The 12,906-nt window shown below is 42.5% G+C and overlaps 1 protein-coding gene across 4 annotated transcripts in view; it reads right to left on the reverse strand.

Annotated features, from left to right (window-relative positions):
• VIT (vitrin) overlaps positions 1–12,906 on the reverse strand; it is a 118,248-nt gene that overhangs the window by 16,838 nt on the left and 88,504 nt on the right. For all 4 annotated transcript variants that reach the window (XM_019020605.4, XM_055377712.2, XM_055377714.2 and 1 more), the window contains one exon: positions 10,775–10,922. In XM_019020605.4, the coding sequence (XP_018876150.4) occupies positions 10,775–10,922 (148 nt within the window). The remainder of the gene's footprint in view (positions 1–10,774; positions 10,923–12,906) is intronic.

Genomic DNA, 12,906 nt, shown 5'->3' on the forward strand with positions numbered 1-12,906 from the left:
CCCTTACCCCTAGCCCCAGCTGACAGTCTCTCTGCCTGACTCAGCTTTCTCTAACCAACACCTTGCATAATATGTGGCGCCTACAGGCACTCAATTAACAGCATTAACATTTCTTTGTTCTATTTCTGTGCATCTCTAAACCTCTAAACTTTGGTGTTCCCTAGGGTGCTAGCCCCATCATGCATCTCTTCTTGGCTTATGCACATCCCTGGGAGATTTCATCAACTCCCAGGACTCACAGACCATTCATGTGCCAAAAGCTGTCTGTGCACTGGTTGGTCCCCTTTCTTGAACCTCACGTATACATAAAATGGCTTCCACACAGCTTCCTCTGGAAGGCACCTCAGGTTAGATATTTCCAAACCTGAAGTCGTTTATCTTCCAAGCCTGATCCACCCAACCACCCATCTCCCCATCTGCCTTCCTCTCTGACTCACTCAGTCATCCAGCAGTGTGTGTTCCTGACACTCTCCTCATCAAATACCACGTCCTGTCAGACCTACCTCTAAATATCTCTCACATTTCTCCCATCCTTTCCGTCCCCAAGTTTGGGCTTTCATCTCTTTCCTGAATATTGCCAGTTTCCTACCTGGTCCTAACCAGGGCAGCTTCTGCAGTGGATGTTTTATCCGGTTGGCTCTAAGTGTTTCACAGAAACAGATTAACTAAGAAGTTATAATGCCTCTTCCAAGAGGTCTAATTGTGTACAGTATTTGTCATTTTGTGATCTTCACCTTAAGAGAGCCCCCAAACTGTATAAGCTTCAGAGTCCTTAAAGTCTGGATCTTCCCCTAGTGACCAAGGGTTGTCAACATTTTCAGAGCCAAAAAAAAAAAAAAAATTGGTTGAAACAAAAAAACATATTGGCTACAAAATGAAAAATTGCAAAATTGACACTGACAATAATAAATATGTAATTGTCCATCAAACATAATGTTATTTGTACATTTTTTACATTAGTTATAATGTAAAACATTAATAGTAAAATTTTTAATTTATAAAAACTGAATTACATTTGAAAATGATTTGTGGGCTAGATTTTCTCACTTTGCACAATTTCCTGAGGGTGTCTGGTGACTGTCAAGAAATAGTAGCCAATCATAAATTAAACATTGCTCATCGACAAATAATTTAAAAAGCAAAAATATAAAGGTTCCTTTCAAAAGTTTTTACAGGCCTGACATGGTGGTTCACGCTTGTAATCCTAGCACTTTGAGAGGCCAAGACAGGAGGATCCTTTGAGCCCAGGAGTTGGAGACCAGCCTGGGCAAACAAACACAAACAAACAACAACAACAAAAAACTAAAAAAAAAAAGTTTTTACAGAAAAAAAGTATTTAATGTTGAACCTTTTCACTTAGTCATTTTCATGATATTCTTAATATTGATCATTAAGGTGCTGGGTTGATGTTGATCACTTTATAGAGTAATTGTCGATTCCCTGTCTCTTTCCCATACCACATACACAGCTGAGTCTTGTTAGTTTTGGCAGTTACGTTCTATACAGTTGCAGTTGCCATGAGCACTGAATTAGCAAGTACTGAGCCATTCCTTCCAATGGAAATACAAGGTTTGGTTCCTGTGAGCCTCTGGTCACAACATTTTCATCAACAGAACAATATATAACCTTGTTTTACATGTGTTTTTCTTTGAAGACATTGAATTTAATATATGCTTCTTACAAATAGTTAATTATATGCAGTATATCTTTATAATAAGATATTAGCTGAGAAGGGTTTACCATTTTCCTGAATTTGGATAACATGAACATAAATTTCTTTGGCTTTTAGCCTTACAACTATGCTGCCCACTATGTTTTTTTTTTTTTTTTTTAATCAGTCATCATCTCATGAATTCGTAAGTTTAGGCTCTTTTCCATAGCTTCATCACACCCTTTAGATATTATTTCAGTACTTTCTGGAGTGGACTCATATACAGACTAGCAAATTTCCTCTTCTTTTTCTGAATGCACCAAATTATTGATTCATTAACATTGAGCTCACAACCAATAGCATTGTCACTCACGTCTGAACAAAGCTAATTGAACACACTTGTTTTCTCTGCAAGCCACAACCCAGCTTCTTGCACTTAAGAAAGCTAGCTAGCATTTCAGCACTACATTTGGAGTCCATTTTAAATAGCAAACTCACCAAAGACAAGCACAAAAATGTAAAAGATGTGGCACTAAAAAAAGACTGCAAAAAGGACACTTGAAGAGAGTTGAAACAAGAAGGCAGAGTGGGCTGGGCGCCTGTAATCCCAGCACTTTGGGAGGCCGAGGCAGGCGGATCACCTGAGGTCAGGAGTTCGAGACCAGCTTGATCAATATGATGAAACCCAGTCTCTACTAAAAATACAAAAAAAATTAGCCGGGCGTGGTGGCATGTGCCTGTAATCCCAGCTACTCGGGAGGCTGAGACAGGAGAATCGCTTGAACCTGGGAGGTGGAGGTTGCAGTGAGCTGAGATTGCACCAGGGCAACAAGATACAGCCTGGGCAATAAGAGCGAAACTCCGTCTCAAAATAAAATATAAAATAAAATAAAATAATAAATAAATAAATAAAATAATAAAATAAAATAAAATGAAGGCAGAGTGTGGTCTTGTATGACCTTAGCTGGGAAGATGTGCATCAGGTGACTCCATTTTTTTTCTCCACTTCTACACATGTCCAAAAAATGACTGCAAATGTTCCTGGAATTACAAGTTTGAGGTTACAAATAAATTTAAAGTTTAAGGAGTAGGCAAATTTGCAAATACAGAATCCAGAAATCATGAGATTTGACTGTAACCTACTTGAGAACAGGCACTTTCTCCTAGCTTCCAATCGCTAGTGCTTAGCATCCAGGAGGTACTAAATAGGTAATTGTGAAATAAACAAATGGAAGAAAGGAAGCTCAAACATCCTCTCCTCTCTTGGTTCATCCCCAGTGGAGGTGAACACTCTACTTCTGAGCTCCACACTGACCACCCCTTGCTTCTATTACATCCCAGATGATGAATCCATCTTCAGAGGCATACAGATGAGCTACTCATATAATGAATGAATAGGTGCTTCTAATTTTTTAACGGTATTTCTTTTAAAAATATTGCCTCCCTGGATGGATTGTGAGGTCCTAAAGAACAGAACTTCTACCACATTTATTTATTTAAATAGATTGAAAGGTTGGATCAGAGGACCTCTGAAACCCTTTCTGATTGCTAAAATTATAATTAGGGGCAAAGGCAGGGAACTCATCCACCAAGGGAATTAAAGTAAAATGTAATCAAACCACTTAGATGAATTTTTCATCAGATCCTCCGCAAATGACCAAGGGCGTAGTACATGGCAAACACTTAAGAAATATTTGTTAAATTTCACTCTAATCATAATAATGAATAAGAAATCATTAATCTGCAGTCCGTGGCAGGTCTCAGGATCAGAGTATATGTGTCCTTTTCCGAGATACGTAGGCTGATGGCCTGATTAACTCTAGCCTGCTTACTCTTCAGACTTGGAGACTGTTTTATAAGTTCAAAGAGGTAAACCACTAAATTTTTTATGCAAGCAATCTTTTAATGTGTAATTTTATTACAGGTTCTTATTAAATGCAAACACAAAATTTTTTTTCTAGGGAATATCAAAGATTTCCTTTGAAAATAAGAGAAGAAAACATAGAGGTTGATAGCTCAAAGAGAAAATTTAGATTGTTCTGTGTTTGGAGGAAGACCTAGGATTAATGAAGAGGAATGACAGGGAGCCAGAAGTTGGCCATGCCTAAAAAGAAGGAATTTGTGTAATAGTAAATGGCTACGCTGCAAGGGTTTAAGAAGCAAACACCTGTCAGAAATGGGCACAGGTGTTTGATTCCTAGGAAGGCTTGAGGGCTAGGGACAGGGAAATTGGATAGATCATCAGTGTTTCCAGACCTACCTGATGATAAAACTCACCTAAGGCACTTACTAAACTATATAGGTTACCATTCCTCTCCTTGAAAGAAAATCCATGGGGCTGGGAGATCCAGTTGATTCTTATTCTCAGGAAAGTTTGTAAAGCTCTGGATTCTAGAAGTCTTCTGAGGCCCTTTCAGTCCTAAAGTACCTATTCTGTTTAAGCCCCAGGGTCTACTGGTTTACCCCATGACACTCTGAGTCACACAGAATGAGCCTCTCAAATGGATTTTTGTGCCAGTAGAGAAATATTAACTAATCATAATTCCCTCCAACAAGAACTTTTCTAAACTATTTTCTCAAACAAGCCATCAACTTAAGGTTACAATCAAATAACATAACTATTTAGCCTTTTAATTGTTTTACTAGCTAATATGTGATGCTTTATGGACTTAGTCAATGAGATGGACCATGCCTGTAAGATCAGGAGGATGTTTCAGGTCACACGACAGTGGCTGCAGACTTGTCCCTTGAGGGTATTACCTGGTTCAGATGGAAAATCATTCTGCCCCCATCCCTTCAGACAGCTATGAGCTCTGCTAGAGCAGCTATGACCAGCCCAGGGTGCAGTGTCCTGGGCCAATCTGCTCAGGGACTTTGCACAACTAGCCCTCGATGAATGGGAACTGGTCTTTTCCACATTTCCCAGCATCAGAGAAGGAGGAGCAGGGTCTTAATAATCAAATTTCGTTTTTAAGTGAGTGGAGTTTTTTTTTCTGCAATAACTATGAGAATTCCACTCATCTACCAAAAAGGGTAGAAAATTGAGCTGCATGAACCTCTTCCTGCTGGAGTAAATGTGAATCACGTGCAATATGCTGATCTGAGAGCCACTCCTGAACAAACTGGCTCACCAGCTGCTAATCTGCAACCACATCACAGGGCTCAGTGAGTGCTGGGGAAGTGGGGCATCTTGGCAACAGAGCTTCCCAAGCTCAGATGTGCATCTGATCACCTGGGGATCTTGTTAAAATGTAGAGTCTGACTCTCTAGAACCTGAGTGAGGTCTGAGGTTCTGCATTTCTAACAGCCTCCCAGATGATACTGTGGATCACACTTTGAGTAGCAATGTCTTAGAGGATGCTTTAGTAATAATAATAATAATAAAAATCAGCAATGGGGCTTCCAGTGATAAGATGAAGGGAGAAAAATAAATAAGTCTAGAGAAGGGAAATGAAAGGCAGAGAAAAAGGGAGGAGGGTGGAGCTCCCCCAGCCCTCTGGACTGGCCACTGTGGGGGTCAGGGGTCACTGGGGGACTGGGCTTCACTGGAAGACAGCACAGGCCCATGAGAATATTCCGGTCTTCACTCTGGTTGCACCACAGAATCAGCTGGGGAACTCTAAAAAATAATGATGCCTGGGCTCTACACTCAGAAAATCTGATTTAACTGATGTGAAGTTTGGTCTGGGCATCTGGAGTTTTAGGACCTCCCAGGTGGTTCTATTGGGCATCAGGGTGCCCATCTGCTTCTCTGGGGGGAGACTGATCTCAGGGACCCCAGATAAACCCAGTGGATGTGTGAGGAGAGCTGAAAGGGGAGGGGTGGAAGTCAAGCGCAGTCATTTGTATGTACCTCCAGGAGCCCTGCATGATAGGGAAAAAAAAGCATGGGAGGAAGAAGAAAAACCTCAGAATCTTATGATTCTTGGGCATATTGTATTCACAGTTCACTTGGTCTTGAGACTTTGTGTTCCTGAGGAGTGTGGCTTGTGGGCCTTACCTGCCTGTCTCTCAGAGAGGAGAGAAGTGTCATGGTGGGGTCTTTGCGAGGGGCACTAGGCCCTGGAAAATCAGGCCAGGCAGGTGACGGGGAGCTGTTCTGAGATCTTGAGAATTACAGATTAAAATACCAAGCTCTGGGTCTCATCCTCTTGCCAGATTCTGGTTTAATAGGTCTGAGGCAGGACCCAGGCATCAGCATTTTAAAAAGCTCCCCAGGTAATGCCAACGTGAAGTCAAGGCCCAGACAGCCCCTTCCTGCTCTGAAGTCTGAGGTTGGGTGCTGTAATTCACCTCTGCTAGCCCCCATCCCAGCTGCATTTCATGCCCCAGCCCCTCCCACTCCCTTTTTTTTTTGGCTGCAGACTCAGAGAATGAGACAGAGTGGTCCTCGTTGCCAGTTGTATTAGCTTCCTATTGCTGTTGTAACAAATGATCATAAACTTGGTGGCTTAAACAACACACACTTAGTTGAGAGTTCCGGAGGTCCCAAGTCCGACGTGGGTCTCCATGGCTGAAACCAAGGTGTGGCCAGAGCTGTGCCCCTCTCTAGAGGCTCCAGGGAGAATCTGTTTCCTGGTGTTTCCCAGCTTCTAGAGGATGCCTGCACTTCTTGCTCATGTCCCTTTCCTCCATCTTCAAAGCTAGCAATGTCACATCTCTCTGACTATGCTTCCATCGTCACACCTCCCTTTGAATGACAATAGCTGGGAAAGCTTCTCCACTTCTAAGGACACGTGTGGCTACACTGCAACATCTATAATCCAGGAGAATCCCCCCATCTCAGAGTTGTTAACTTTAATCACATCTGCAAAGTCCCTTCTGCTGTGTGAGGTAAAACATTCACGGTTTCCAGGGATTTGGACATTGACAACTTCGGGGTCATTATTTTGCCTAACATACCAGACACGGCATTTTGCTTCTTCCCCTCAACTCTGACTGTCCTGCACTTGGTGGCTCAGCCGACCTATGGAAGCTGCTCTGCCCAGCTGAATGCATGACCACGAGTCTTCAGTCCACGGGCTGAGGTTGGGTGGGCTGAGAAGTGAGAAGACTAAGGAGATGCGGCCAATTCAGAGCCACTCACTAAACCACAGGACAGCTATTATAGACTCATGAGCAAGGAAAAGTCTATTTGATTTTCAAATGAAGAAAAAACCAACAGTTCCCTTCATCCCACAACTGTTTCCAATTTTGATATCCTAGGGTTGATTACAAAGAACGTGTGCAATTATGTTCCATTTATACTGAGATGGGGGCCTGAAATGAAAGTGTAGTGAAGGTCTGGAGGACATTTAGCACCTGTGGGTCTGGGATGCAGCTCAAATGCAAGGTGTTTGGCCACGTTACTAGAGTTCACCTAATGGCTTGCCCTGGCTGTTCTTTCATTGACTCTTTCCGTGTTCCTGTTGGTATTAGGTGCAATTATAAGCCTTTTGGTTGTATAATTTGAACTTAGAATTCATGTGCAAGACAGGGGCTTGATCCTTGGCCTTTTGTCCACACACGATGTCTCAGTCCTTAGGAGGTGAAAAGTAGCAATTATCAGACTCTTTCCTGGCAGATGAGCGAAATCTCTGCTTTCAAGACAATTTTGTTTGACATTTTAGGGATTAACTCAAGACTAATATTTGTCCTCTGCCCCAGTCATGCATTTAGCTGTGTGTTCTTGGGAAAGTCAGTCAACCTCTCTGACTCTGTATCAAAAGCTGCCTCTATTCCTGGAGGCGTGTGATGAGTGTGGTAGGAATGCTGTGGTTGCTGACAGGTTAATGTGATTGCGGGTTATGGGCCCCGCAGGTGGAGAACATGGGAGAGGGTGCTTGCCCAGTTCCATGGTGGTTAAAACTTCTGTTGGGCCCTGACCAGAGGTAGGATCTCAGCCAGTGCAAAGTGAAGTTATGAAGGAGCAGAAACCAAGAGCCTGGCAGAGGATGCTGGTCAGCTGAGAGAAGATCAGAATGGAGAGGCAGAGAGGTGTAGAGATGCAGGTAGAGGACGGGAAGGGGATGGCCAATGTCTCATCAGTCCTGTGAACACTTTCCTTTCCATGAATCTCCCTTCACCTGGGCTACCTGGAGTGGTTTTCTGTTCCGTGTACCCAAAACGTCTTTGAGTAGGAGATTGAGGAGTCAAGATGTGTTGCATTTTCTAAATGAGACCATTTTTATAGGTCTTATATTTTTCTTTACCTTTTTCCCAGTTAATATTTAGTATGAATCTTTTAACTTCTAAATTTGTCTTTCAAGTTCTAAATTTATAAGTCTAAATTCTGACTCAGCTCTCCTAAGGAAACCCAGGGAAGGAATCTTCCAGGAAGCTGTGTGGACCAGGGGCAGTGGTAACAGAGGGGAGAAGGGAGGGAAGGAGCAGTTCTGAGCTCCGGAGTCCTCCTCCCTTGGCCAGGTCCTTCTCAACTTGAGTCTCTCCTTCCAGTGCTAGTTCTTGATGAGGCGGTCATTTGTTTGTAGGGCCTCATTTCCTCACTACAACGCAAAGAGGTAGAATCAGGTGCTCTCAAGGCCTCAGCCTGTGATTCCAAGAGTGCAGGGATGATTTTTTTTTTTTAATTATACTTTAAGTTTTAGGGTACATGTGCACATTGTGCAGGTTAGTTACATATGTAAACATGAGCCATGCTGGTGCACTAGTGCAGGGATGATTTTAAGGGGGAGCAAAGAGGGCGTTAGAATCTGGTGAGAACCCAAATCACCAGGATGCCCCGCTTCCTTCCTCTGTGTGCTCTCATGCATACAGCGGGGATTGAAGGGGACCATCCAGGAGAGGAAGCTGGGCAAGTGAAACCAATAGCAGTTTCTGCTGAATAAATGTGTCTCCCCCTCAGCCTCATCATACCCTTCTCAGGCCGCCCTCTCATTTGTTTTGTTTCCCACGCTCCACGGATGGTTGTATCACTGCTGTGCAACACATCAATTCGTCATTGATCACCCCACCTCCTCGGGACCCTGAGACTGAAAGGAAGGGAAAGGCAGTTATCTGGTCTGTTAGTCCCACATTCATTTACTGGATGTCTTCTGAATACAGAGCTGGTCACTGAATTACAGGACGCCAGGGCTGGCAGAGCCCTAATAAATCATCTAGTCTGACCCTCTTGCTATGCAGATGGCAGCACTTACAAGGAGAGGTTAAGTGACCGGCTTAAGGTCACACAGAGGAGCTAAGGCCTGAATTCAGATCAACTGTCAGCGGTTCATTGCGCTTTCCACTCCACCCTGCTGCTGGAGGAGGGCGAAGATGATAGATTAGCTTATGTGAGCATAAAACAGTGGAAAACACACACATTACCCTAAGTGCTCCAAATTAATAAGAACCCCGTGAAAAAGGCAGACACAAGGGATTTTTTTAGACAGTAAAACTGAAAAGCATGGGGGTAAACTCTTGCTTGTGAATGGCGATCACATTAGGAGTATGTGGGGAAAATGTTTTGGGGGAAGGCGTATTTATTCTTCTTCCTTCCCTGCAACATTTGTTCTCTAATCCATGCTCTCATCAGCAACACTATTCTCATGCCATTTTTCTTTTCCCTGACATATTTATCACCTTATTTTCATATTATACTATAGAGCTTGGTATATACAAGCTTTTAAAGCAGGTATTTTTAATGCAAGATAACACACCAAGCTTTGAGCCTCCCAGTAAAATTGACTAAGGACATTTGGCATTAAAACGCGTATATTTCCTCTCTAGTAAAACCTGTCATCCATTGGCTATCTGTAAAAAGTAACACAGGAATGAAAATGGGTTGGCATTTTGAAGCCAAAAAATACCCCCTAAAACCGCACTTTTCTTATTTCAACTCAAAAACTTCAAGATAGATCACCTGAGCTTGAGAGGTGACATTTGCAGCAATGGGTTATTTTTATCTAATTGAGTGTAACTACATACAAGTGCCAGTTAACTCATCTATTAATTTTTCCTGACAGGAATAGAAGGTAGTATCAAATGTGTTATCGGAATTAAATTCTAAAAACACAAATGTAGGTTCTTATGAAAATAAAGCATTTTATTTATTTCTCTTGACAACTCAGAAATAAATATTGATCTGTTTGATAGAACAACCTTGGTTAAAATAAAACCTCTGAAGGCGCTGGAGACCCCGCGGGTGTTGTCAGGTATGGATAGTTTTTCTTTTCAGGAGGGTGAGTAAGCTGTGACCGCACTTCTAAGCAATAGGCACCAAAGGTTATGATGGTTTCCACTTCCATCACCCCTTCCACACCCACTGGTCCTCTGTAGAAGGCATGATACCCATCCTGCCCTCAATGATTCTTGGTCAAAAGGCTACCTATTTAAGATGTGTGTATAAATTTAAGATTATGCATGCTTGTTCTTTTGATTGTTTATTATCAATATCTGTGTATCTGTTTCAGTGAGAAACCTATTCATATCTGAAATAAGAGTGATTTATTACCACCAAATGAAAGATTGAGACTGGATGTCAACATGAGCCCTCCGTTTCTACCCTAAGTATAGTAATAGAGCAGGTTGGCGAAAGTCATCTAGGTGCTCAGCTGACTGATGGGGGCCATCTCTCTTCCCACCCATTCCTCTCCATTGCCTGGTGAGTTTTTCCAGTACCAGTGCAGGGGCCTAAGGTTATTTGGAGAAAAGAGAAGATACAACTTAAAGCACCATGTTCTCTAGGCGTCTAACCTATAGGTGGATAGGTTCTAGCACAGGGTGGAGTCCCTCAAACAAGTGCTGTAATAGGGTTGAAAGCAGATCCACCCTTCATGATCTACAGATGAGGAAACTGACAATCAGAGAGGTGAAGGCGTAGCCCAAGGCCACACAGCTGGTTATTGGCTAAGTTAACACTCACACGCATCTCTCCTGTTTGCCAGACAAATAAATATTCTTGAGTGCAAATGCCATCTACTTACAAGTGTTTTTTAATCTGTCCCTTCCTTCAGGAAGTCTCAGATTTCTTAAAGGCATCTGGATTCCTTCAGTTTTTTTCATTTACATTTGCATTAAGGAAGAGAACAAATCTGTGCTCAAGGACATGTTGGTAATATTTGTGGCATAAAATTAAGCATGTGGCATAAAATTAAGCACATGGCATGACTTCCTTTCTGGATTCAGAACATTAACTGCACTTACCCATACTGGACAACACCCATCAGTGGACCTGCAGGGCCAATGTCAAGAGCTTGGGCAACATCAGCCAGGAGCTGCTTCTGGATTCGGAATCGCCGTTTGCCAATGCTGGTGCTCCCATCAATTAAAAACGACAAGTCAATTTTGCAGTCTGCAGAACGGAAAAAGACTCTATTATTCTCATGATCTCTCACTGCATTTACCTGGGCATCCTCTTGTTCCTCTTTCTCCATCAGAGCCCCCTGAGAAATGAAAAGAAAGGGAAAAAGAAGTAGGAAGATGCAGGGTATATTTATTTACATCCCACAGGGGTTTCCCTGAGCACCAGGGTCTTGGACACTTAGGCTAGTCCTTATTTCCACAACTATTTAAAACTCTATGTATCTGCCACAATTACGGGTTTCAGAAGCAGCGACGTCCTAGCCAAGCTTGGGAAGGCTGTCAATGGTTTCCTAGGCTAAGATCTTTTAAGTGCAGACTCCCCGTTGTGAGAATTCATCAAGACTGAGTCTCAATAGCGTGTGGCTTTTTGCTGTCATCCTAACTTTTTAGAAACAAGTGTTGGATTTTTATAAGGTGTGAGAGATCTGCAAGGCCAGCACTGAGGGAGGGCAGGAATTATAGAATAAGAAATTGATATCAATCTTCTCCTTCATTTCCCTGGGCAAGGGAACCAAAGAAATTATCTACATAGTATAGGATGTCAGCCCTTGTTCGTAGCTATCTGAGATTTTTTTCCTTTCTTTCTTTTAGTTGTGATGAGGACTAGGATAGTTATTCTGGCTTAGGATCTCTGGATCTCTGTGGATATATGAAGGTTATAAGAGAGGTAAAGGGATGGATGGGCTGCAAGCTCTTTTCACCCTTTCAAACATCAAAAGGAACTAGTGAAAAGCCACACAGGTTAATGGAAATTAGTGTTTCCTTTGCTGTAGACAGGAATGATATCATCTCAGTATAAAACTGACTATTCAGTGCTGATCAGAGGTTCTTATTGGGAGCTATAGATCCCTTTGATTAGTAAAAAGTGAAAAATAAATTATTTAACAGTTGCAATTTAGAAGACAAAAATGTTTCAAAACAGAGCTCCATATAGGAAAAAAAAAAAAAGAGTGAGTAAAGTTGGAAATTTCTAGGCTGGTATATCCAAGAGGACACTGGGGCACTGCCCATTGTGGGTGGGGAGCAGCGGCCAGACAGGCCTGCACCTCTCTAATCTGCACACAACCACCCATGTTCTCCACGGTGCATTGTTGCCACAGAGCTGGAGTCTTCCCATTCTTCAGGAGGAGAAGCTCTGTAGGTGGAGAGGGTTGTTGCTGGTTTTAAAAAATTGTTTTAAAGATGAAAGCAATAAATGAACATGAGTTGACAAAAGTTTTGAGCAGAAGAATTGATGAGAAATATTTATTGCTGAGTGCTACTGCAGAACTGTGATTAGGAGAAAAGTTATACCTGAGAATGTGTTTTATTATCTTGCAGTGTTGCATGGCAATCAAAACCAGGGAAGTAGGAGATGAGAGGGACCCGTCTGGGACTGGCTGACTTCACTCCATCTAGAATCAGGGCACCTGTTTGTACCTTGGCTCAGTAGCAAATCTCAAAAGAAAAGCTTTTACCTCCTGTCTGCCTGGGCGTTCAGTGCCTACCAATTCATCCTTTTCAACTGGCTTCCCTTGTCCTTTGCTGTCCCCAAACTGCCTATACCCAAGCATGGTCTTGAGATGAAGAATGAAAGAGGGAAATAAAGTCCAGAAGCAGAGTTTAAAAATGCCACTAAAACCTGGGGTAAAGGAAAGGAGAAGCAGTCTGTGATTCTCATATGCAGCTTATCATGTTGTGGATTCCCAAGCAAGGCCAACTCATTTTTTTTTCTGGCGGGGCTTGCAGTGTGAATTGTTGCCAGCAGGTGGCAGTGGAGTTCTTCAGGGTTTGCCGCCTACTAGCACCTACAGTTTGCTGGACTCTCAGGCTCCACCCAAACCTATAGAGACAGATGTGCATTTTAACAAGATCCCCAGGTGATTCCTGTGCACAGTAAAGTTGGAGAAGTAATCCTGAGGTGGAGTTTCCCTTCCAGATGTCAGCAGATTAGTTCAATATGCCTTTTGGAATAAAGTATTTTTGGGAACAAG

This window comes from Gorilla gorilla, chromosome 12 (genome assembly GCF_029281585.2).
Source record: "Gorilla gorilla gorilla isolate KB3781 chromosome 12, NHGRI_mGorGor1-v2.1_pri, whole genome shotgun sequence".
Classification (NCBI taxonomy): domain Eukaryota; kingdom Metazoa; phylum Chordata; class Mammalia; order Primates; family Hominidae; genus Gorilla; species Gorilla gorilla.